At 40.9% G+C, this 25,820-nt stretch overlaps 1 protein-coding gene across 1 annotated transcript in view; it reads left to right on the forward strand.

Moving 5' to 3' along the window:
• Positions 1 to 25,820, forward strand: part of AFG2A (AAA ATPase AFG2A) — a 262,459-nt gene that overhangs the window by 98,402 nt on the left and 138,237 nt on the right. Inside the window, exon 14 of the mRNA XM_075287104.1 lies at positions 6,404 to 6,527. Coding sequence (XP_075143205.1) covers positions 6,404 to 6,527 — 124 coding nt within the window. The remainder of the gene's footprint in view (positions 1 to 6,403; positions 6,528 to 25,820) is intronic.

Here is a 25,820-nt window from a genome sequence, read left to right on the forward strand (position 1 = left end):
GATCATTCTGTGTCTCAGATCAAGGCTCATTGGGGGCCATATCATCACTCACAAGACGCCTTGTTCTTCTTTAAAGGGATTCTATCATGAAAATTGTATTTTTTATGCCTACCACGTCAGAATGGCCTTAAGAAAGGCTATTTTTCTCCTACCTTTAGATGTCTTCTCCGGGCTGCCGTAGAAATCCCAGTTTTTGTTGGTATGCAAATGAGTTCTCTCGCAGCACTGGGGGCATCCCCAATGCTGCAAGAGAACTCTCCAGCACCGCCTCCATCTTCGTCTGGAACAGCCTCTCTTCGCGTCTTTTTCCGGCGCTGGGTTCAAACTTATAGGCCTTGGGCCTCGGCAAAGTTGACTGTGCATGCCCGCCAGCCACAAGAAAGTGGCCTCACAGTAAGTGTAAGCGGCCATTTTCTTGTGGCCGGCGGGCACGTGCAGTTTGAACTCAGCACGAAGACGCAAAGAGAGGCCATTCCAGAAGAAGATGGAAGCGGCGCTGGAGATTTTTCTCGCAGCATTAGGGACGCCCCCAGTGCTGTTTGAGTGCTGGGGCCCACCCCCAGTGCTGCGAGAGACCTCATTTTCATACTGAAGAAAACCAGGATTTCTACCGAACGGCGGCCCAGAGAAGACATCTAAAGGAAGGAGAAAAATAGCCTTTCTTAAGGCTATTCCGATGTGGTAGGCAGAAAAAATACAATTTTAATGATAGAATCCCTTTAAATTGAAGATAGTTTTTAATTACTTTTGTTGTATGTTTGGAGCTGTTGTCCTGCTGCAGAATAAATTTGGAACCAATTAAACACCTCCATGATGGTGGTGGTGGGGGCTGAGAATGTGGGGCAGGCAGTGGACTCACACACTCAGACTTCATACACACCTTGACTGACCAAAAGACCTGCTGCCTGAAACCACTCTTGTACACAGAGGCCACAAGTGGCAGCGCTGCCTACTTCATCAGTGTCTACTTCACTGGCACCATTGACAGTGAATATTAATGAAGTAGGGTAGCAGGGCTTCAATTTAGTTGTAGAGGGTTATGTGACACTCAGTAAGAAGTTAAGTACATAGAGACAGTTGATATTGATAGGGGCAGGGTGGTCATAGTAAGACACTGTGGTCTGTGAATACAGACCCCATATAATAATATCGGGCGCCATATTATTCATGTTTAAATCAAATAAACTGTTGCACCATGTTTTATGTATGCTAGTTAGTGATTACATAAAGGAATGTATAGAGGGCATCTCCCTATCAATTTAACGTCTTATTTTGTTATTTTTTTTTCATTAGGTGTGATACTGGATTGAATCTATAATCTTACTTAACAGTAATGTGTATGTCGCAGGGAAATGATGAGACTAGGCATTTGATCACATCCTGGAAGATGTTAAAATAACAACTCTGTGGGGTCATTTCCCTAAAGAAAGTCAGTGATTTTATCATTTCACTAAAACAGTTCAGGGATTTGATCAAATCACAGACTTTCTTTAGGGAAATGACCCCACAGATTTGCAATCTTAACATCTTCCAGAAATTGATCAAATCCCTAGTCTCATCATTTCCCTGTAACATATACAAGGTAGTCATTCTACTGCTTGAGCCACTGTTGTGAATGGGATGTTTTTTTTTTTTAAAGTAGTACGTCAGTAGTAAGTAAACAATGTTGAAATTCAGTAAAAGAAAAACCTCCCATAGAGAGTAATGGAGGCTCAAGAAGTAGAGTGCCTGCCTGTCTTCCATACTTCATCATTAGGTGTGATCCTGTGTTCAAAACCCGTCTCACACCTAATAATAAAATTAAACTTTAAATAGGGTGGCGGGTTCCCTGTTAACCTCCGTATTAGTATTCACTGCACTGAGGTGATGTCGCAGCGCAGTGAATACCAATGAGTCGGCAGCTGGGTGCAAGTGAATGCTGATCAAGTGAGGGGGCCTGAAAACGCCAAGAAAAGTCAGATGAATTGCATGTCTGCTAACTGAAATGCATCTATGGCACAACATAGATACATTATGGTCAACACCCCAGGATCAGACACTTGATGCTAATACTGTCAGCACTACCCTAATATTGATGTAAGTCAGTGGGATCTGTTACATGTCAGTGGTATCCTTTATATCAATGATCTGCAGAGCACTACAGTTTTAGTTATAAATGGAAGTCTTAAAGGTAGTGAAAATATAAACATCGTATGTAGTGCGAATGGTACTCTGCTTTAATATATTTCAGGAAATTACATAAAATTATGCTAATAAATTTCCCCAGTTATGAATAAATAATTGTGCTTGTCTCCTTCAAATATCTGGCATCAAAGGTTCTGCCAAAAATATGATGTTCCCTTGCTGTATTTTTTTTTATTGCTGAATATGGAGTCCTTTTTGAGTATGGGATACTAATGAAGTGATTTGCCTCCTCTCCATGTTTTCAGGATGCTCTTAATGTACTAGTAGTACACATGATCACCATTAACAGAGTGTCTGACTTGAGAATGATTTCTGCATGGTATAAGTATACAGTCCAGTCACATTAAAGTGACCACCTGTCAAAATCCAGAATAACTACCTTTCCCAGAGCGGACTGCTGCGAGACGTGCTGGAAGAGAGGGGATGTTGTGATGATGTTCACTGGGATGTTGAGCCATGCCGACTCCAGTGCCGTGTCCAGCTGCGCTTGGTTACGCGGTTGAGCATCCATGGCGTGAAAAACCCGATCGAGCTGGTCCCACAGATTCTCGATTGGGTTCAAGCCTGTGGAATTTGCTGGCCAAGGGAGTACAGTAAACTCATCCTGGTGCTCCTCGAACCACGCACATACACTGCGAGCTTTATGGCACGTCACATTGTCCTGCTGGTAGATGCCATCATCCTGAGGAAAAACAATTCGCATGTAGGGGTGAACATGGTCCACAAGGATAGATGCATACTTGTTTTGATCCATCGTACCTTCCACAATGATGAGTGCACCCAGATGGCTGATGACACGTGCCTTCTGCGATTTGGTTATTTAACGTTGACATCAAAAGTAGGCGGTGGTCACATTAATATGACTGGACTGTATATTTTGCAAAAATAAAAAAAAGAAATAAATCAGACCAGTACCGGTATTAGACCTGTTGCGAAGGTAACCTGGGACAGTTAGCATTGGTACAGTACTGTTTAACTGCATATAAGAAACTTCAAAGATAGTTCATGAAAGAGTGCCAGTTGAACTTAATAATCCATATATATGGAACTCTTGGTGGGGTCACACTCCCATGGTGCCTTTTTATATACTCTGTCTATATCACTTTCATGAACAACCGTCCATGAATTATTATTTATAATCAATCCTTAGATTAGGCAATAAATATCTAATCTAACACTGGGTTCACACCAGCGCCTGAACTCCGTTTTCAGGTTTCCATCTTCTGCATGCAGAAGACGGAAACCTGTCGTGCCGAGTTCGGCTGTGGGAAAATGATCTTTCTATCAAACAAACTGAACTGAGAGCCTTATTACAATAATTTATTAGGTGCACAAAATATTCAGCCTATAAGGGTTTTGGATGTAACCAATTGGCGATAAAGGTCCATGAATACGACAGAGAACTAAAGCACAAACTCAGTTACAAAGTGGCCTACATTTTTAGTATACTGTGATTAAAGGGGCTCTATCAGCAAAATCATGCTGATAGAGCCCCACATATGCGTGAATAGCCTTTAAAAAGGCTATTCAGGCACTGTAAAAGTTAAATTAAACTACCCCGCTGTTTTAAAATAATAACTTAAAAAAGAATGTTCTCTACTTACGGAACGTGCACCCTGGGCGGGCATTCAGGGTGCGCCGTCTTCTTCTTCCCCGCCTCTTCTTCCTCTGACGTCTTCGGGTCCCGTCCTTCTCCGGCGCTTGCTCGCGGACACTGATAAAAAAAAAATAGCCCGGGCGCATGTGCAGTAGCACGCGGCTTCTACTACGGCTACTGCGCATGCGCCCGGGCTATTTTTTTTTATCAGTGTCTGCGAGCAAGCGCCGGAGGAGGACAGGACCCGAAGACGTCAGAGGAAGAAGAGGCGGGAAAGAAGATGAAGACACACCCAGAATGCCCGCCCAGGGTGCACGTTCCGTAAGTAGAGCACATTCTTTTTTAAGTTATTATTTTAAAACGGGGGGTAGTTTAATATAACATTTACGGTGCCTGAATAGCCTGAATAGGATTTTGCTGATAGAGCCCCTTTAAGCTTTATTTACACAAGGCTGGATGACCCTCTCAGTATGAAGGAAACTGCTTTTACATGGACCCTTGGACAGGAAATATGCAGGGGCACTGAGTTTATTTTCAAAGTCAAAGTCCAGGCTGTCGCGCTTCACATATTCCTACCAAAAAAAGTTAATGAGCAATGTGATTTGTGCTTGTTTAGTGATAGATGTCCCATGCCCCGGCTTCTAATGTATCGTCATTCTGAGGCTGCTAAGAGCTGCTTAGCATTCCATGCTTCAGTGGAAAGAGACAGGATTACAAGCCCCAGCTTCCTGCTCTTCTATCTACACTGGATCACCATGTCAAAAACATCCTGCTTAAACTGTGATTCTCTTGCTTTATGGCTGATGAAAACCTCTTGGATATCAACCAGCAAACTTTCCAGACCTCCTGTCAAAAATGTAAATTACAAAAGGGAACACTGGAACAAACTCAAAGGATTTACAGTTCTCTATGTTCCTGTTAGACTAACTTTAAACAATAGCGCGCAAACAATACTCTTTATACGTTACTTTCTGCAAAACCCTATATTTTTATTGGAGCACAACACACAATCCCTGTGCAGGGAGTCATTCCAATATGCCTCTGTCTTATGTATATCGTCTTTAAATAATGCTAGAGTTTTCTGTAGTTAGACAGGTACCAATTGCTTGTATCTTGTTCTGCATAAAAAGACCAGCTCCATACATGTAAATATCAAAAAGTTGTAGGTGTCACAACATGGCGAACACAGTTTTTTTTTCTATTTTGCAAAGCCTTTCATTTTTCTTTTTCTTTTTTTTTAATACGGTATCAAAACAGTTCAAATCAAATCAAATACTATATAAATTTGGAATCGCCGTGTTCGTACTGATACGGGTAATGCTGGGTTCACACCAGCGTTCGGGTCTCCATTAACAGGTTTCTGTCTTCTGCAGACAGAAGACGGAAACCTGTCAGACCGTGACCGGCAGTGAGGGTCTGTGAGCGTTTTATGCTCTCCGCTGTGAAACCATTTTTAGTTTCTGCATGTCCGACTTTGTGTCCAGTTAAAAAAAAAACGGTTTTGCCGCGGAGAGTATAAAACGCTCACGGGTGCCCACTGCCGGACACTTTTCAAACCCATTCAAATGAATGGGTTTGAAAAATGCCTGCAGGTTTCCGTTTCCAGCCCAGTTTCGCGCAGGAAACGGAAACCTGCAGAACGGAGACCCCAGGCGCAGATGTGAACGAGCCCTAACATGTCATCTTTAGCGAACAGTGAACGCTGTAAAAATAAAACCCATATGGAATTGGCACAAATGCATTTTTTTCTCCAATTGTACCTCATTCTGATTTTTTTTTACAGTTTTACAGTACATTGCACAGAATATTGAATGATTCCATTACAAAGTACGATTTATCCTGCAAAAAATAAGCCATCATGTCACTCTGCGAACTGAAAAATGACAAACTTAAGGCTCTTGAAGTGTGGGGACTGAAAAAAGAAAATACGAAACTGAAAAAATGGCCGGGTCCTTAAGGGGTTAAAGAGAGTCTGTCACTAGAGATGAGCGAGTACTATTCGAAATGGCCGTTTTGAATAGCACGCACCCATAGAAATGAATGGAAGCGGCCGGCACGCAGACTTTGCCGGCGACCGGCCACTTAACCCACTGCGTGCTGGCTACGTCCATTCATTCCTATGGGTGCGTGCTATTCGAAACTGCAGTTTCGAATAGTACTCACTCATCTCTGTCACCAGAACCCAGCATATTACCCATCTACATAGGTTAAGTCCCCTGGATCAGACACTATTTTCCCTTTGTGAATATGTGCATTTGTTGCCCAGATATCACTGTTTTTGTCAATGTGCAATATGAGCTATTTGGAGCGATGAGGGTCTTACCGCTTGCTTACCAGCAATGCCTTTGTTGCTTTAAAGAGCTAATTTTGATACATTGGGTTCTGGTGACACGTTAAGTTTAACTCCAGATGTCTGTTTTAGGTTAATTGTACCTAATACCCAATATTCACAGCCATATGTATGTGGTGTATGTCCCTATTAATTTCCTATAGTCAGTCACATCCTACTAGAGAATGCAAATGACTTTATAGCTCTGCAGGTCATATATAATGATACTGAATGAATACGCTGTGATGTATACTTGGACTATATATGGGTTTTGATCAATATCTCTTTTATAGCTCTGGGGCTGGAAATGTGGCAGACCGGGTTTTAGCTCAGCTTTTAACGGAAATGGATGGAGTAGAACAACTGAAAGATGTGGTGATACTGGCGGCTACTAATCGTCCTGATTTAATAGATAAGGTAAGACTAGATTTTACTATTGGATTCTCCAACATTTTGCAATACTGTACATCTATATATGTATGTCTACATTACACTATACTTATTTAAACATGGCATCCATGAAATTTGACACCAGATCTATATGACAAACAGAAAGCGCTGACAACTTGGCACTTGGTTTCGCGTCATATAGCAGGCTCACAACACTACAGCCAATACTGTAGAAAACTCTCTTGTGCAAAAAAAAATAAAAAAATTTTGGGCAAAAAAGTATTTAGTCAGTCACCAATAGTGCAAGTTCCACCACTTAAAAAGATGAGAGGCGTCTGTAATTTACATCATAGGTAGACCTCAACTATGAGAGACAAAATGAGAAAACAAATCCAGAAAGTCACATTGTCTGATTTTGTAAGAATTTCTTTGCAAATTATGGTGGAAAATAAGTATTTGGTCACCTACAAACAATCAAGATTTCTGGCTCTCACAGACCTGTAACTTCTTCTTTAAGAGTCTCCTCTTTCCTCCACTCATTACCTGTAGTAATGGCACCTGTTTAAACTTGTTATCAGTATAAAAAAAACTCCTGTGCACACCCTCAAATAGTCAGACTCCAAACTCCACTATGGTGAAGACCAAAGAGCTGTCAAAGGACACCAGAAACAAAATTGTAGCCCTGCACCAGGCTGGGAAGACTGAATCTGCAATAGGCAACCAGCTTGGATTGAAGAAATCAACTGTGGGAGCAATAATTAGAAAATGGAAGACATACAAGGCCACTGATAATCTCCCTCGATCTGGGGCTCCACGCAAAATCTCACCCCGTGGGGTCAAAATGATCACAAGAACGGTGAGCAAAAATCCTAGAACCACGCGGGGGGACCTAGTGAATGAACTGCAGAGAGCTGGGACCAATGTAACAAAGCCTACCATCAGTAACACACTACGCCGCCAGGGATTCAGATCCTGCAGTGCCAGACATGTCCCACTGCTTAAGCCAGTACATGTCCGGGCCCGTCTGAAGTTTGCTAGAGAGCATTTGGATGATCCAGAAGAGTATTGGGAGAATGTCCTATGGTCTGATGAAACCAAACTGGAACTGTTTGGTAGAAACACAACTTTTCGTGTTTGGAGGAAAAAGAATACTGAGTTGCATCCATCAAACACCATACCTACTGTAAAGCATGGGGGTGGAAACATCATGCTTTGGGGCTGTTTCTCTGCAAAGGGGCCAGGATGACTGATGGGTACATGAAAGAATGAATGGGGCCATGTATCGTGAGATTTTGAGTGCAAACCTCCTTCCATCAGCAAGGGCATTGAAGATGAAACGTGGCTGGGTCTTCCAACATGACAATGATCCAAAGCACACCGCCAGGGCAACGAAGGAGTGGCTTTGTAAGAAGCATTTCAAGGTCCTGGAGTGGCCTAGCCAGTCTCCAGATCTCAACCCTATAGAAAACCTTTGCAGGGAGTTGAAAGTCTGTGTTGCCAAGCGACAGCCCCAAAACATCACTGCTCTAGAGGAGATCTGCATGGAGGAATGGGCCAACATACCAACAACAGTGTGTGCCAACCTTGTGAAGACTTACAGAAAACGTTTGACCTCTGTCATTGCCAACAAAGGATATATAACAAAGTATTGAGATGAAATTTTGTTACTGACCAAATACTTATTTTCCACCATAATTTGCAAATAAATTCTTACAAAATCAGACAATGTGATTTTCTGGATTTTTTTTCTCATTTTGTCTCTCATAGTTGAGGTCTACCTATGATGTAAATTACAGACGCCTCTCATCTTTTTAAGTGGTGGAACTTGCACTATTGGTGACTGACTAAATAGTTTTTTGCCCCACTGTATGTATATATATATATATATATATATATATATATATATACAGTCCTATGAAAAAGTTTGGGCACCCCTATTAATCTTAATCATTTTTAGTTCTAAATATTTTGGTGTTTGCAACAGCCATTTCAGTTTGATATATCTAATAACTGATGGACACAGTAATATTTCAGGATTGAAATGAGGTTTATTGTACTAACAGAAAATGCGCAATATGCATTAAACCAAAATTTGACCGGTGCAAAAGTATGGGCACCTCAACAGAAAAGTGACATTAATATTTAGTACATCCTCCTTTTGCAAAGATAACAGCCTCTAGTTGCTTCCTGTAGCTTTTAATCAGTTCCTGGATCCTGGATAAAGGTATTTTGGACAAACAATTCAAGTTCAGTTAAGTTAGATGGTCGCCGAGCATGGACAGCCCGCTTCAAATCATCCCACAGATGTTCAATGATATTCAGGTCTGGGGACTGGGATGGCCTGCAAGACTGCAAACTTATTTAAAAAAAAATTCCCGTTTGGTGAATGCTGTAGTGGGGGGAAAAAAAGCCAAACCAACACTTTTTTGCCATTTCGCCTCCCAGAAAAATATTAACAAAAAGTGACCAAAGCATCAGATATTCCCAAAAATTGTATAATTAAAAAGTACATCTGGGTCATCAAGAAAGATGCCTTGTCTAGACCTGTATATGGAACAATAAAATGGTAACAGATGTCAGAATATATGGCGAGTAGACCTTTGTTTTCAGAGTTTGGGATTTTTTTTAAAGGGATTCTACCACTAAAACACTTTTTTTTCTAGTTACCACGTCGGAATAGCCTTTAAAAAGGCTATTCGTCTCTTACCTGTGGAAGTGCTCTCCGCCGCGCCGTTCGTTCAAAATACCGGTTTGTACCGGTATGCTAATTAGTTCTCTCGCAGCGATGGGGGCGTCCCCATTGCAGCTCGAAAACCGACCGCAGCGCCGCCTCTCTGGTCTTCGGTGTCCTCCCCTTGCCTCTTCAGCGTCTGTCGGACGCCTGCGCAGTATGCTCTCTGTTCGGCGAAGATTGCCGAACGTACTGCGCATGCGTGAAAGTGCGGTCCCAGCCATAGTGCGGTCCCTGCTCCTGCGATGGGGACGCCCCCATCGCTGCGAGAGAACTAATTAGCATACCGGTACAAACCGGTATTTTGAACGAACGGCGCGGCGGAGAGCACTTCCACAGGTAAGAGACGAATAGCCTTTTTAAAGGCTATTCCGACGTGGTAACTAGAAAAAAAAGTGTTTTAGTGGTAGAATCCCTTTAAGGTGTTTCAGAGCTAACAAAAACTATATACAGTAACTTTGCTATTACCATAATTGTAACAACCTGCAAAATACAGGTAAGGGCTCGTTCACATCTGCGGCCCGGTCTCCGTACTTAGGTTTCCGTTTTCTGCCTAAAACACAGGCAGGATACGGAAACCTGCAGGAGACTTTCTCACCCATTCATTTGAATGGGTGAGAAAGCTGTCCGGCCGTGCGCGGCGGTGAGCGTTTTGCGCTCTCTGCCGCGAAACCGGGTTTTATAATCCGGACACAGAGTCGGACATGCAGTACTCTGTGTCCGGATAAAAAAATCCGGTTTCGCGGCGGAGAGCGCAAAACGCTCACCGCCGCGCACAGCCGGACCCGGTCTGTGGTTTCCGTCTTCTGGCATGCAGAAGACGGAAACCACAGAACGGAGACCCCAGACGCAGGTGTGAACCCAGCGTAACATGTCATTGTGGCTGCAAAGTGAATGCCTTAAAAATAAAACCAATAAGATATTGGTGCAAATGCCGTTCATTTCTAATTCTACTCCATTCTGAATTATTTTTCACTTCCTAATATATTGTGTGGAATATTAAATGCCACCATTATAAAGTATAGTTTTTCCCACAAAAATAAAGTCCTCCAATGGCTCCATGAATGGAAAAATAAAAAAAAGTTATGGCTTTTGGAAAGCACAGAGTGCTAACGTGAAAAATTAAATAAAATGGCTGCGGTAGGAAGGGGTTAATGACAATCTAGTTTAATGATGAACCTATAACTTATTATTAATGGCTGTCTTAAAACCTAAGACTGTGACAGCTAATAAAGCCAGTGCCAGGAACATACAAGTATTTATATAGTACATAAGCTATATAAAGCTAGGTTCACACTTGTATTCGGTTCAGGGTTTCTATCCCCGAAACCGCTTGTAAAATACAGAGAGAAAAGTCCTGCAAACAGGACTTTTCTCTCTGCGTTTTTCTGCATTTTTTTGGGTGAAAACCCGGTGGACCCCATTATAGTGTATGGGGTCCACGGATATCCGCTTTTTAAGCGAATTAGGTTTCTGTTCTTTGTGTCCCGAAGCATACCTGAAGAACGGAAACCTGAACGCAGGTATGAACCTAGCGTAAGTGGTAGATAGCAGTCCTCCAAAATAGAGCCTCCAAAAGTCAGTGCATTCTGAAGGTGTTGTGTTACTATATGTATCCTATAGCTCCTAGTGAAAGCAGGAAACCTATCACTATAGAGATTGTGTATTGTGGAGAAGGTAGCCCAGTAGCAGCAGTAGTCTGGACCCAATCAGACAAAGACAGGGACACAAAATATGCATTAAACAAGTGTGAGAAGGTGACAGGTACAGTACTGGAATCGTGCTATATCAGCCCCAGGTTCCTGACTTATGTGTGGTCCAGGGCTGATCAGGAGTAGATCTCAGCCCAGGTGTAGATCCTTGGCTCATTACTGACCCATACAAGGCTGCTGATCCTCAGAGCTGCCCTGACATTTTGAGTCTGGTGAGACCAAGTTGGACTGGCTTGTTTTTGTTCGTGTGGCAGACAGTAAGCCACATGTATAGTGAAGTATTATTTTTGTTACTGTGTAGTTAGCGCTCAGATGAGCAGAGATTTGATTTATTTTTGCTGAAGTTAAGGCTGTGTTTTGTTTTGTATTTTTTATGCCTGAAGCCAAGGTTTATTTGTTTTCTGTTTTTTTTTTTTTTTAAATTATTTTGTAAATAAACCAGTTTGCTGCACATTTTTTGTCCCTGTCTTGACTGTTTGGGTCCGCACCACTGCTGCTACCAAGCTAACTTCCCGCACAGGTTTATTTAGAAAAAATCAGGAAAATAAATAAACCTTGACTTCAGGCACAAAATGAGCAAAATAAAATACAACCTTCAGGCAAAACAACAAGAAACAAAATCCTACTCATGAGCAACTAACTAAACAGTAATGGTAAAATAACTATACACTTGGCTTCCTAACAACCACACAAAACAAATAAAAAACACAATACAGTCTCAACCGACTTAGAGTAACAGGACAGACCCAGACGCCTCCTCTCACTCCCTGGATCTTCCCTGAAGTGCAGCCTTTTCTGTCCCAGTAATGAGCCTATGACCCACACCTGGGGCTGAGACCTACACAAGACCCGCACTGGACCACACATAAGTTAAAAATCTGTGAAAGATATAGCGTGACTCCAGCAATCTGCCTGTCACCTTCTCACAGTATCAAGAGGTGTTATATGGTTGATAAGGGGCCAGTAATAGCTTCAATTTCCTGCCGCAACGTGGATTTATCTGATCACATTGCCAGACATCTGCTTAATTTGGAGTGGTCCTGCTTTGGATCGAAGATGTAGAATATGTAAACAACTGTAGTATGACTGCAATGCCAGTCATCCTCTGTAAATAGTGTGCCAAATCTAAAAATTATTGATATTGTAGAGAATATAGGGAAATATCACTTTTTTTCTAATCATCTTTAATTAGATTTTTTATTCTGTTTGCTGAACTTTTGCCTGTGCTATTCCCCCTGCTCTGTTAACAGCATTTAAGGATATGCTTTTCAGCACAGTCATGGCAATAGGCAGCAGTAGTCTGGTCACTGGGATCTATGGAAGAGTTTTCTAGACATTCCCCTATGCAGGATGGGCGTAAATGGCTGTGACATCATTTATTGTCATTTATTGTCAGAAGTGGATGTAATGTTAGGTCACTATGGTATACCTATAGAGATATTATGTTGTAATCCTTTCTATCGTGTCTATGTTGTAAATGAAGTGACTGCTGCAAAGAAAATCCCCTACACAATTAGCCTAGTGGCCAGAAAGAAAATTGCAGGATTGAGTACTTTTTTTAAAATATAGTAATGTTGAAATGGAAAAAAATATGAAAATATGTTTAACATAAAAACTTTGATTATACAGTATAATACAATATATTTCAGTGTATTTTAGTGCAGAATCAGCACCTAATTGTATGATAATGAGTACTTATTCTCATTTGAAGATCAGGAAAGTTTTACTTTACAAAATGTAAACTAAAGATGAATAAAGGAAATTGTATTTTAATGAGGTAATTACCCTACCATGCCACCTATTCCATTAGGGTTGTAATATGGGAATTTGCCTGCAATGGTTCTTTATTTTTCTCAGCAAAAGACTTACCTTACCTACATTTGATTCTTCAATGGTCTATATGACTAAGGGATTAATTTCCAATGCCCAAACACAATAAAGATAAGATGTGTCATAAGACATTGACTATCTGAATGTGGGTCTTAGAGGGAGCTGAGAAATGGGATTACTTTGTCTCCTATTGAGCTGGATGTTAATCTCAGACACATTAGCAGGGCATAGAGTAAAGACAGGATCTGCTGTCTGTGATGGCACCCTGGGGCCCTTGACAGCCTTTCTCCACCTTATCACAGAGTGTAGAAAAGATGCATCCTCAAGTGTCCAATTTACATAAGAATGACAGGATGTGATTGGACAAATGAAGATGAATGAAAGGCAGTGATGTCAGCGAGGGCCATTGTCTGAAGATGGATGGGGGGCCTGAGTTCCATCAGGCTTCAGGGGCTTCCTCACAGCATAGAATAGCAGCAGAAAGGACACCAAAGCACAAAGGGGCTCTTTGAATGCCAGACAGATGGGAGTTTATATTTTCTTAGTAGCTGTCATTTGCTGTGATCTCGTAAAGGCTGGAGTGTCTTCATTAAAATAAACATTTGCGTGACAGGATCATGAAAGATTTCTTGGTTACGTGAATAAAGGGGAGACAGAAAACACTTTTTCTTTTTCTGTCGCAGTCATGCTACTGCTTCTTATTCAGGTGGCTGCAGGGCACAGAAACGCGCAGTTATCCTTTATAGTATGATGAGAGTTGGAGGCAGCCTCTCGAATAGAAAATAGCCCCTGTTTGGCTGGATTCACACATGCAGTTTTTGATATATATATATATATATATATATATATATATATATATATATTTAAATCTGGAAGTGGATAGGTAAGAGATTAAAAGTATCCATTTCTCCTTTAGTGGCAGGTGTTGAAGGAGAGAGGCATTGGGTTTTTTGGATTTCAGTTTGTCAATACTTTTGTACTTTTGGGATATAAGCTGTCACTACAGATGACTGGCAGGGGCTTTTCCTTCCTCTTCATACTCACTTTGGGCCAAGCTAACCATGCACGTGTATGGGAAAATCACATAGCAGTTGACCATTTTACAGGTATTTCATACTTTATACCAGTGATTGAAAACCTTTAGGAGGTCCGAGTGCCCAACTTCAACGCCTAACCTGATAATGTATTGCAAAGTGCCAACATGCCAATTTAACCTTAATACTGACGTTTTATTTTGGAAAAAACAAAGCATACATTAACGTCTTTGGTCTTAAAAGAAAAAACACAACAAGGCCCAATTAACACAACCCTAGTCATGTTACATATTACATGCCCCACATACTGTATATTACATGCCTCACATATATTATATGGCCCCCACATATTTTGGCCACTGTAGGCCCCCACACAGCAGTTTAAAATACTTACCTAGTATGATGGCTGCAGTCCCACGAAGAGCGTCCTTCTCCTCCTCCTGCTGCAGGCGCTGATACCATCATCGCACCGGCATAGGGGCAGAGGTTATACACTCTGCAATCAGTGTAGGCCGCACAGCCGCAAATGCACACACAGCTGAAAGCAGCGGCAATCACTCACTAACAGGGAATCCTGTACCGGATTCTCTATTAGTGAATGATCTTGTCGACGGTACACGTGCCATATATTCGCCATCACTGCTATATACTATGGCCAGCTTCACGGGAATAGCCACATGTGGAGGTTAATGGTGCAAAAAATGCAGCATATGAAGGACATAATTCTGAAAGCTCATCCTAGATCTAAGTTTATAGATAAACTCATTCAGTTACCAAAACAAAAAGCTTAAGGCTGAAGCCCCACATTGTGAAAACAGCGTTTTGCCGCTGCGGAAACCCCGCAGCAAAAGACTTACCTTGCCTACAATGTGAATGGGATTCTGGCTAACCCCATCCACACATTGCAGAAAAAATCTGCATCAGAAAAAGCTACATTTTTAAAAATTACAGCACGTCAATTATATCTGCAGAGATGCTGGCATTTCCTATACAGGTATAATAAGGACAGAAACTATGCAGAGTAAAAGTCTTTGAAGATGCAATGCATAATACTGTGGAAAAAAAACACGAGGAGTTTCCGCTGCGGTTTATCCATGTTGTTTTTTCACTGCATTTTGCTATGTGGGGCCTTAGCTTAAAGGGCTTTATACGTATCCTCTAGGGACACAATCTCCTTTAACAAAAAAGAAAAGATGTCACAAAATGACCCCAAAATTACATTTTGCAGTTAATGCAGGGTGCCTAAACAACATGCATTTTAACTGCAATACTAAGTAGAGTTGTATCTTCTTTGTGCAATGTAAAACATTTCATTGTATAAGAAGTTGTCGCCTTCTGTGTCCATTAAATAAATATTCTCTTCAGATTCTCAATTTATTCATTGCGTATTATCCATTCAGATTTATGTGAAAAGGAAACAGATTTCTTATCACATTTTTAAACATTAAACATATATTTTTAGTATTTTTGGTGATGTTTTGAATATTCTATGTAATTATCTATTTAAAAAAAATAAAAATCTTGTAATTCTATCTCTTACACTAAGCCTAAAATAGTTAATGACTTCCTTTCTCCTGGAGACAGACCATGGGCTATAGACACAATGGTCTGGAGCAGACCCTATTGACTGCTATTGGAGAGTTTGCTAGGCATGCTCTGTGACCTCTGAAGAGGTCATTGCACAGAGGGGGAGTAGATAAGCCTTGTAATCACCTATTGTGACTTATCTACAGATCCCTGATAGATGTGACCATCAGTGTGCTGATAAGTGAGAGGACTGCTGCAAAGAAATTTCCTATTGAAAACAGGAAGTGGCAAAAGACCTAGTGGCCTGGCACAGAACTGCAGGGTTTTTTTTTTTTTTTAGGAATTTTTCAAAATACAGATAATAGCATGGACAATTGTTAAAAACCTCACCAACAATTCTTTAAAATCTGTTTAGTATTTGTTTAACATAAAACTTGATTTAAAAAATAAAATAAATAAAATAAGTCTTTTTCTGGCGACAGCTGATGAGTTGTAGTTATGACAGTGGCCAATCTGAGGGATGTCAATTTCTGTACATTGCTGCGGGGTATAGTGGAGAAATATAAAATAATATCTCATATATATATATATATATATATATATATATATATATATATATATATATATATAAAAATGAGTTTCTGTCTGTCCGCTTTGCACGTCCGAACAATTAGACTGAACTTTACCAATTTTGCCAGACAGATACATCAGGTGTCTGGGAAGGTTTTAGACCGTGTCTCAACTCTCTCATACGTACCGTTCCTGAGATACAGTATTTCCAAAACAATGACCTGCATTAGCCAAAACAAACCTTCAAGTTTGTCACTCATATTCGAACTACCAAACACACGGTTACTCCTCATGTACAATCAAATACTGATATCCAAACTGAGATATACACATCAGAGGTTTAGATACACAGCTCAGCACACAGTATCACACATCAGAGGATTAGATACACAGTTCAGCACACACAATCACACATCAGAGCTTTACTTCAGATTTCCATAACAACCCAGCCATTATTCTTTCCTGCTGTAGGTCAGTTTTAAGAAAAACTGTTAAAAACATAGAGACCATACTACAAAACAAACATAAAAAAATGACCAGCTATCGCGTATAACAGGAGATATTTACAGGAACGGGGCAAAACTAATTTGTTCATTTTATATATCTTTCTCATTATCATTCTTGTATAGTTTTGTATATCGCCTATATGCATTCTCAATTTTATTGTGATATTATATTCATGTTTTTGCATTATTGTCCTTAGGTCATGTAGCTTTATATCACCATTGTATACAGTTATACAAAACACTTTCTCATTGGAATTAATCAATTTTTAAATGATCACTATTTTTTTTTTATTTTTTTTTTATTATTAGTTTATTTTACATCTGGCTAAAAATGAATGCCTTTTATCAATTTTTATTCATACTAGACATAAACAATATTATATTCAGTCTGTTTTTCTGTTATACTTACATTTTGCAATTTCTTATATAACTTTATATTATTGTATCCTTACAAAAATGTAACACTTTTCTGGAAACAGATCTTATGTAATTGCTTATAGTGTTATTTTCTACTGTCACGAAGTCCACAAGTATTCTATTATATGAGCTCTTATTCAGATATCTCATGACAGCCATAGTAAATACTCAGGTCACTGCCTGCCTGCTGACAGTAGGTGGCATTTCTGGCAGCTTGCCAGGACTTTGGTGACTGCATAAGTCAGGGAGCAATTCATATTGCTGTGAACACTTGAACATAACCAACATTAATTCTCAGTGAAGAGTTTTTTAGCTTCCACAAAATGGTCATCTCCTAATTATTTTATTTAGTTTTAGGGATCTGATGCGTATTCTTTACAAAGCAATATGTGTGATATTACTGAAGATATTAATGAATAATAAAGCCTATTCCCTTAATTGAAGCCGGTTTTTGTTTGACATGTTGATTTTTAGCAGTCCTTACTTTGATAGTTAGGGAAAGGGAAACACAAGCGATCACTTATTATTCTTCTTAATGCCCCAAGTGCATGCATAAAATAGCCAATGGCCTAACTAAGGTCTTGTGGGCCCCAGTGCAAACTTTAGTCTGGGGTCCCCTACCCCTTCCCTACAACTAATTCTTGATGGTGACGGTTACCGGTGCTGCAGCGGTATCAACACCTGGGGTCCCTGCTGATCCACTGTTTGCAGATACTGTGGTGCTTTTGCAAGCGCCATGATTTCTTTCACTATTTACATTGCACAGCATCTGTTTTATAATCACCATGCAAAGTTATTGTAGCCTGTAGTACTAGTGCACTTGTGCTATGAAACAGATGGCGTGTGATGTGAATAGTGAAGGGACTCGACACAGTGCCCCCCCCACTATATAATATGCTGCACAGCGGTCCCAACACTGTATAATAGGCTCCACAGTGGCCCCTACACAGTATAACGTGCTCCACAGTGGCCCCAAATTGAATTTTCATACTAATTACCAATCCACTGGATAGGTCATAAGTTTGTGTTCTGTTAGGGTTTGACACCTGGACCCCACAGAAATCATTTGTTCTAGTAGCTTCCAGTTGCAGGAAGCTGCTAGTGGATTGGAGCCATACATGCCCCATCCACCGCATAAGAGGTTCTAGTGTTTTGCAGCACTGCTCCTAGTAGTTGAATAGGAGCGGAGTTGCATGTGCCACTTGTCTACTAGCAGTTTACGGCACCCATAGGTTGTTAAAACAGCTAATCTGTGTGGGGTCCAGGTGTCTGACCCCAACAGATCTCATACTGATGGCCTCTTCTGTGAATAGGTCACCAGTATTAAAATTTGACTTGGGTCCAGAAAAAACACTTTAAATGCCTGTGATCATCTCTGTTCACAGGCACTACTACTGGTCCGTGCTTCATAAAACAGCTCATGAGCTGGCACCGTATTTACAACCACAACATCTGCTGTAATCATATGGCACATGTTGACATAGTGTTAAAGCCTATGTGTTGTAGTGTATACATGTGACAGTGTAAACTTAGGCTATTGCTGGACGATAACTCTGGCTCATCTTGAGAGTCCTATTACAGGTCTCTGTTGCTTTGGAGCAATGAGGGTGTTGTCACTTACCTCTTTGGAGCAGTTGCAACACCCTCATTTACATATTGCCAAAAACAGTGATATCTGAGCAATGGATGCATCAATTCACTTAAAACCTAAGTTCAAATTTTCTATTTTATAGTAGCCGGAAATCTCCCTTATAGAGTTTTATGGCACATACATGAATTCATACAAACATTTAGAGAAGTGGATAGTTGGATCCTCCATTTACTTGTCTTGAATCATCTTATTATAGAAACATTTTCTATGGGTGAAAGTAACTATAATAGTTGGATATGCACCCATACCAACAGTTGTAATACTGTCCCTGGAATAATATATACTGCTTTTGTCTGCTTATTTCCATATCCCTGTCATCGGGGGCCTGACTTCTTACAGTGCTGTAGAATACGAGGGCTTTTCCTGATGTGCAGCTCATAAATATTTCCCAGGTGTTCAACAGCCTTTTTTTTTAACTGCTTGATTGTCAGAGCTTTGAAGAAGTGCAGTAAATCAGGCTCCCCCCCCCCTCGCCTACAGGCCCAGGTATCATAAAAGCGGGTGCTGACAGCCCAAGTACACTGCCACTTTTTGGGAGAAGATTTATTGCAGACAGAGGAGAGCCTGCCTTTATAAGATCTGCCCATTTTGGAAATGCTTCTGCTTCATTAGAGGGAAATGGAAGGCAAAATTATAAGCTGCGTTTATATGAAAGAACATTTTGTAATATAGACAAGTAATATATATTTTGTTTTGAATGCTTACCAGAAAAGGAGTGTTACGTGTTAGGAAAGCGTGGCTCAAATGTCAGGTAGTTGTATAAACTCTACAGTGATTATTGGTCGGTGTATCATCATTGAGAATGACCTTTTTTATGGAGGTCCTAAAGGTTTTACGGTATCCTAAGATCTTCTGCGTAAAGACTAGTAACTATTGGAAGTTTTTCACACAGGCGATGACGGTATGTGATCAGTTGGGTAAAATGATCATTTGTTAAATCTCATCCATTGAATGTTCATTATTATTATAAATGGATGCTTTCAATCAACTGTAGTCCAATGTGTATGGCCACATTAAGGGCCCCTTCACACGGCGTAAGCGCGACGCTCATTTAGACACGTATACACGTGTCCGAGCACAGCGCTTTAAAACAGAGCCCATTGATTTCAATGGATGCACGCGTATATGCCGATATACACGCGCTTCCCATTGAAATCAATGGGCTCTGTTTTGAAGCGCCGTGCTCAGACACGTGTATACGTTTCTAAATGAGTGGCGCGCTTACGCTGTGTGAGGGGGCCCTAAGAGTAGAATAGGAGGTAAAAGCAGGTGATCAGAAACATTTCCTAAGGGGCTTATTCAGACTTCTGTGAGGACAACTGTAATAGCAACCATCATCATGTTACTGCATTCATTTTCAAATCCTCCTCTTAAATTTGAATGAACATTTTGAAAATTAAAATAACAATTTTGAGAAAACTCGCTGCTGATTTCTAGCCCATATTGTACAGGGACAGTCTTTTTGGATTTTTCTTATCACCAAACACCACCCACATACCAAACACACAGCAGGGCTTTAATGTTGTCCACATTATACTGTGAAAAAGTTGCCCCGATGAAGGAATCTACAAACAAAACCTATAGTACAGGTTGAATTTTCTCAGGCACACAATAAAATGACAGCTGGATACACCCCTGGGAAAACACTTCTCTAGGCCAGAACACAGTTTGGCAGACTTGAAAGTTCTGATACTAATGACCTGCGTTAGCCAATAGAGGCCTGCAAGTCTTTTACTCATATTCCAACTGCCATAAACACGGTCAATTGTCACTTATCAGCCAATAGAAGCTCGCAGGCGCTTAGTCTCCACATGCACACAGCTTTACTCCAGGTTTCCAAAATAACCCAGCCATTTTTCATCATTGCTGTAGGTCAGCTTTTAATGGGCAGTGCACTATAGATGGCACTGTTCCACAAGGTCACATACACACAGCTTTACTCCAGGTTTCCATAACAACTAAACACAGGTTTTTCACGCATAGCCAAACTGATATTGTTACAAATGCACATGCATAGTGATATAGGTTATATGTATCATTTTGCTAAAAAAATTGGGTGAAATGATAACAATTGTAATATGTTATTGTTTTAAGCCATCTTCTCATTAGACCATAAGACCATTGGCTAAAGCTTTGTTTACTTCATGTAGTGTCCTTATTTCCTATTGCATATTATAAAAATATGTGTTCATGGAAAATGTTGAAAACGTGTTCTACATGTTTATTCAGATTACTTTATTCCCATTACACTTTAATTTCCTCGCATTGTGAGTTGTTCTCTTGTTAAATTAAATCCAGGAACCATGAAAATACTTTCATTACCATTGGACTCTGAAATGTTGTGGAAAGCATTATTAAAAGTATAAGGGGAATAATATCAGTACAAAAAGAGTGATAGTTAAAGCAGAAACTAAATGTACTTAGAATGACGCCCTTTCTTTTAGACACTTTAAATAATAAAATGTTATTATTGGAATCATATCCAAGTGTCAAGTAGTCCGAGAATAAGTCTGCACGACTGCAGGGATAGCAATTTCCCCATTGCATCCCTTTGTGCGCTAAACAAGGCAGAGTTCATTCTATATATCATTATATAATTTGTGAATGCACTGGTCGCAGAGGCTGTCTTCCTGCCAAACAGGATATTATGAATGACCTTTGTGTGAATTTCAGTCACACTGTGAATTACACTGCCAGTAGATCAGCTGCACAATGTAGTCTCTTCACTGCCCTGCAGGCCTATCTTGTGCTTGGGGGTACTTAGGCCCACCAGAGGGAATAATTAACAGTATTTTTTTGCTAACCAGAATTAAAGGGGTTGTCCGGGTTAAACATATAACCCTACACCAATCTAAACACCATCCCCCCTCCTACTTTCTAAATGATATTCTTAATCAAAAATGCTTATTTACCCATATCCTTCGGGCCATTTATGGAAATGGATCGTCACTATTACTCCCCCTCCCTTCCACACCATCATACTTACCCATCTTCTTCCTGTCTGGGCTTCTTTCCCTGGGGGACGGCTCTTCCTCCTCCGATGATGTCGACACGTGTGTTGGTATCGCTGAAGCCAACAATACATCTCTTTTGTGCAAGCTTGGAGCATGCGCAATAGAGAGGTATTGAAAGCTGCGGGCACATCGCTGTGCGTTCCCGGCAGAAGGAAGACTGGAAGAAGACAGGTAAAGTATAATAGAGTGGGCGATGGGGGGGTGAGAGTAGGAAATGGGGGTAAGGTGGGCTGAGTGAGCTAGGAAAGGCTAGAAGTGGGAGGAATAGCTAGGGAGACAGGGAGGGGGTGTAGGAGTGAGCTGGAGATAGTGTGAGAGCCTACAACTACCAGAATGCATTGCTGCAGGAAGCTACACACAACATGTAAACAAATACATGTAAACAAACATGTAAACTTAATCCACTCTTCTCGGTAATGGATAGACACACATACACAGCAGAGTTGACAGAAGTTTTATGGGGGAGACGGGAGAAATGGCTTTTAACCACCCTTGCATGTATGGTCAGCTTTAGCCCTGACATGTTTGTGTATGTTTTACAATGAAAGATCTCACTGACTTTTCTATACCAAGTTTCTGGGACCCGATGAAAATGTGTATCAGGCCCCCCAACAGTAATGCAATGTTTAGAGAACTGTTCTGCTAATATTGGAGGAGACACCTTATGGGGCCTTTGTGTCAGGATCTTGTTTTGTTGAACTCTTTTTTGCCAGCAGTCAAGATGGAGTTTTTTGTGTTTCCTGCCTGTGACTTACCCTGGTTTCCTGATTCTTCATTATTTAGCATGTGTGTTGTGATTACTCTGTTGCCTGAGTATTGGTTCCAGAAGTCTGTCTTCTACCAAGTTCCTCAAGCTCTGACTGACTGTTCCAAGTTGGTTATTCACCTACCAAGTTGGTTGCTACCTCTAACTACTATCCCCAGCAAGTCCTCCTGCTACCAAAGACTTGCCATCCACCTGGTCCATAGGAGCCGTGGAACTACTGCCTCCAGCAAGCCCTCCTGCTGATAATAGGACCGCTGCTTCCGGCCAAGCCTCCCTGTCTTCCATTGAACGGACTGTAAGTCTATCTGTGCATTGCTATTGTTATACTCCCTGTTTCCAGCCATTGGTCTCTAGACTACTAGTAAGGGTATTGCGACACTCTGGCTCCAGGGCCCAGATGCGACCTCATCTTCAGTGCCCTTTCAAGTTACGGCCCTGTTTACTTCAGATATCACAGTCGGCCCTACCTTGTGGTGCTAGTATGACATAGTATTGGTTTTTTTTAAGCAATTGCCGGTAAGTCCTGGAGGCCCAGTAGTTTGATGCCAGATATTCCCTAGGCTGGAATTACCTAAGATTTTACTGAAGCAATGAGAGACGGAGCTGGGTGGCGGTTAGGGGTGGTTATTTAGAACAAGAACACCCCTGAAAAGCTTTTCAGCTGGTTTGCATAAGAATGAATTCCTGATTTTCGTGAAAATGGAGCTGCAATGCAGAATAATAAAAATATTTTTGTGAAGGGTAGTAGCAGCCCTACTGTCATTCGTTTGATACAGATTTTCCTACGGACTAATCTACCAAAGCATTGTGTGATTTCAGCCTTCTAGCAGAAGTTTGGATGGGTTCACATTGGGTTTGTTATTTATGCTTAGTATGTATGTGGGGGAACTCGTGACATACCGCTATGTGTGTCTAATAACTAGATGGACCTTTTGGCCCACATCTCGCCAGTATATGTCTATATCTGGAGAAAGAAATAGGATAGTAGACTACATAGGCATCTTTTCTGTGATTTTGCTGACTATGGAAAGAGGTATTTCTGGAGCCTAATGGAAACCTTTCACTTAGATGGATGCTTCAGATGATGGACATCTGTGTATCATTTTGTACGTTGCAGACAATGCCCTGGAGACTTGGAGCCAACAGACTGTGCTAAAAACAAACACTTGGGCTGGCCAAAAATAGTGATGTTTCTAACTGAGAGAATCTCCTCCTCTTCTATTTTAGTCTCATATGTTGATAGAATCCATCAATGCAGGTTGCTGATACCTGACCTTAAGTGAAGTATCATCTTATTGTCTTGCCTTCATCTAAGGTTCATGTCACCTCGTGGAATCTTCTTACATGTGAAAGCTTGCCTCAGTGTAAGCTAGTATTTCCATTGTTTGTGGTGAATGTCTCCATGTTCAGCACATAGGTCTCATCCCATTTATCAGATATGATAAGATGGACCTGTATCTTCATTATGTTTTGATACCCTTAAATTTTTGGACCTCTGAATGTGCTCAGTGGCCAAAACTTGTTAGATATATCACTGTATAAAGATAGCAGCACATGATTGTGTTTCATCCATAAAACTCAGTCTATGTGTGAGCCAGATTTACCAACTTGAACTTCATGCTGGGAGTGGGAATCCTAGCTTCCTAGTTATCTATGGTGCTAGGAGTCCCTGCACCCCAGTGACATACTGTCCTGTACTGTAATTGGTATGGGACAGTATGTCGCTGGGATGAAGGGACTCCTCGAATCATAGAGAACTCTACTATTAGGAGTCCCACTCCCAGCATGAAGTTCAAGTCGGTAAATGTGGCTCACACACGGACCGAGATTCACGAGTGGAACACGGTCGTGTGCTGCTACCCTAAACCTTGTTATACGCTTCTTTTTTGCAAGCAACTTCTTATCTTGACATATTTTCAGTTTCTGGATAAAAACAAGAATGTTTCTATTTTGTGATAGCATGCAGAGATCTTGAATACTGTGAATGTATCTGAACAGTTAGATCTTTGTATTACTTCCTTCAATTCTTCATTAAATTGCAGGCCCCTTACATCTTATCAAATAACGTGAACACACACAACTTAAAGGGATCCTGTCACACAGAAAATGCTGTGCAATTGGCAAACGGCATTTTATGGAGAACCTAAGCAGATTTACGTCTAATTTTGTGGAAACAAATTTAGTAGAAGGCTAACTTCACATTTCTGTTATATCAGTGACAGCTTTCTTTGTATGCACAGTTGTAGAGGGAAGGCTTTCAGTCACTGATAGGGCCACCTCCTTGACTTGTCTAGCAAAGAAAGAGCAGAGATTTCAATGAATATACTGAATGAATATAGTTGAAGGCTATTCAGGCACCGTAAATGTTATATTAACCCCCCCCCCCCCCGTCCCGTTTTAAAATAAAAGCATAAAAACATATATGCAAATCTTACGGAACGTGCACCGGAGGTGGTGATGCACGATGCCGCGTCATCTTCGGGCACGCCTACCTCTTCTTTCTTCTTGGAGCAACGCCCTCTGGTCCCGTCTCTTCTGCCGGCTTCCTATTGGTCTTCTTCCGGCTTGAGGTCTTCAAATCCCGCGCCTGCGTAGTAGCGCTTCCCTTCCCTTACTTAATGGCAGTTCGCGAGCATGCAGTACGCTCGTGTAGTTCTACGGGGATTGGCAAGTGAGCCTGTGCAGTAGTGCTCCGGAGGGAAGCGCCACTACACAGGCGTGGAATTTGAAGACAAGACGACGGAAGAAGACACGGAACCAGAGGGCGTGACTACAAGAAGACAGAAGAGGCAGGCGTGCCTGAAGCTGACGTCGCACTGTACATCCCTGCCCATGGTGCACGTTCAGGTACGATTAGCATATATGTCTTAATGCTTTTATTTAAAAACAGGACTGAGGTTTAATATAACATTTACGGTGCCTGAATAGCCTTTTTAAAGCCATATGTGGGGCTGTATTAGCATAATTTTGCTGATAGAGCCCCTTTAATCTGAATGTTACCTCCAAATCTATCCATCAATCTGCTCTATAACACGCTGCCCATGGATTGCACTGCAGTTGACGGTTGTCATGTGACAGGTTCCCTTTAAATAAATGTGGAAAAGCAAGAAATGGACTAGAGCAAGGGCACATGTATTTATTTAAAGGGAATATACATTTTAAGAATGAATTCATAAACATTCCATTTAATTACTTAACATTTCCTATATGATTTACTTCTAAATGGTCGCTAACCCACTGAGTTTTAGAACGAAATGTGCATTGATGTGGAGGATTCAGAGAACTAAAAGTACATGGTAAATGGCAGTGTTTATTTCTTTTTATAGTGCAATGTTCATTTATTCCAAGACCCCTAACCACATGAAACATTGCTGTGTATTCTACGAACCATAGTTACTCGGAAACCGTCCTTAAATAAAATGTTTCTGTAGTTTAATGTTTTCTAGTAATTTTAGTATTCTGAATTTTATACTTTTTGCCATTTATGGATCAGTTTTCCTGAAAACTTATGATATATATTATGGCCTATCTATAGTACAACACCAATGATCCGGTATTGAGG

Source organism: Leptodactylus fuscus, chromosome 1, assembly GCF_031893055.1.
Source record: "Leptodactylus fuscus isolate aLepFus1 chromosome 1, aLepFus1.hap2, whole genome shotgun sequence".
Taxonomy (NCBI): domain Eukaryota; kingdom Metazoa; phylum Chordata; class Amphibia; order Anura; family Leptodactylidae; genus Leptodactylus; species Leptodactylus fuscus.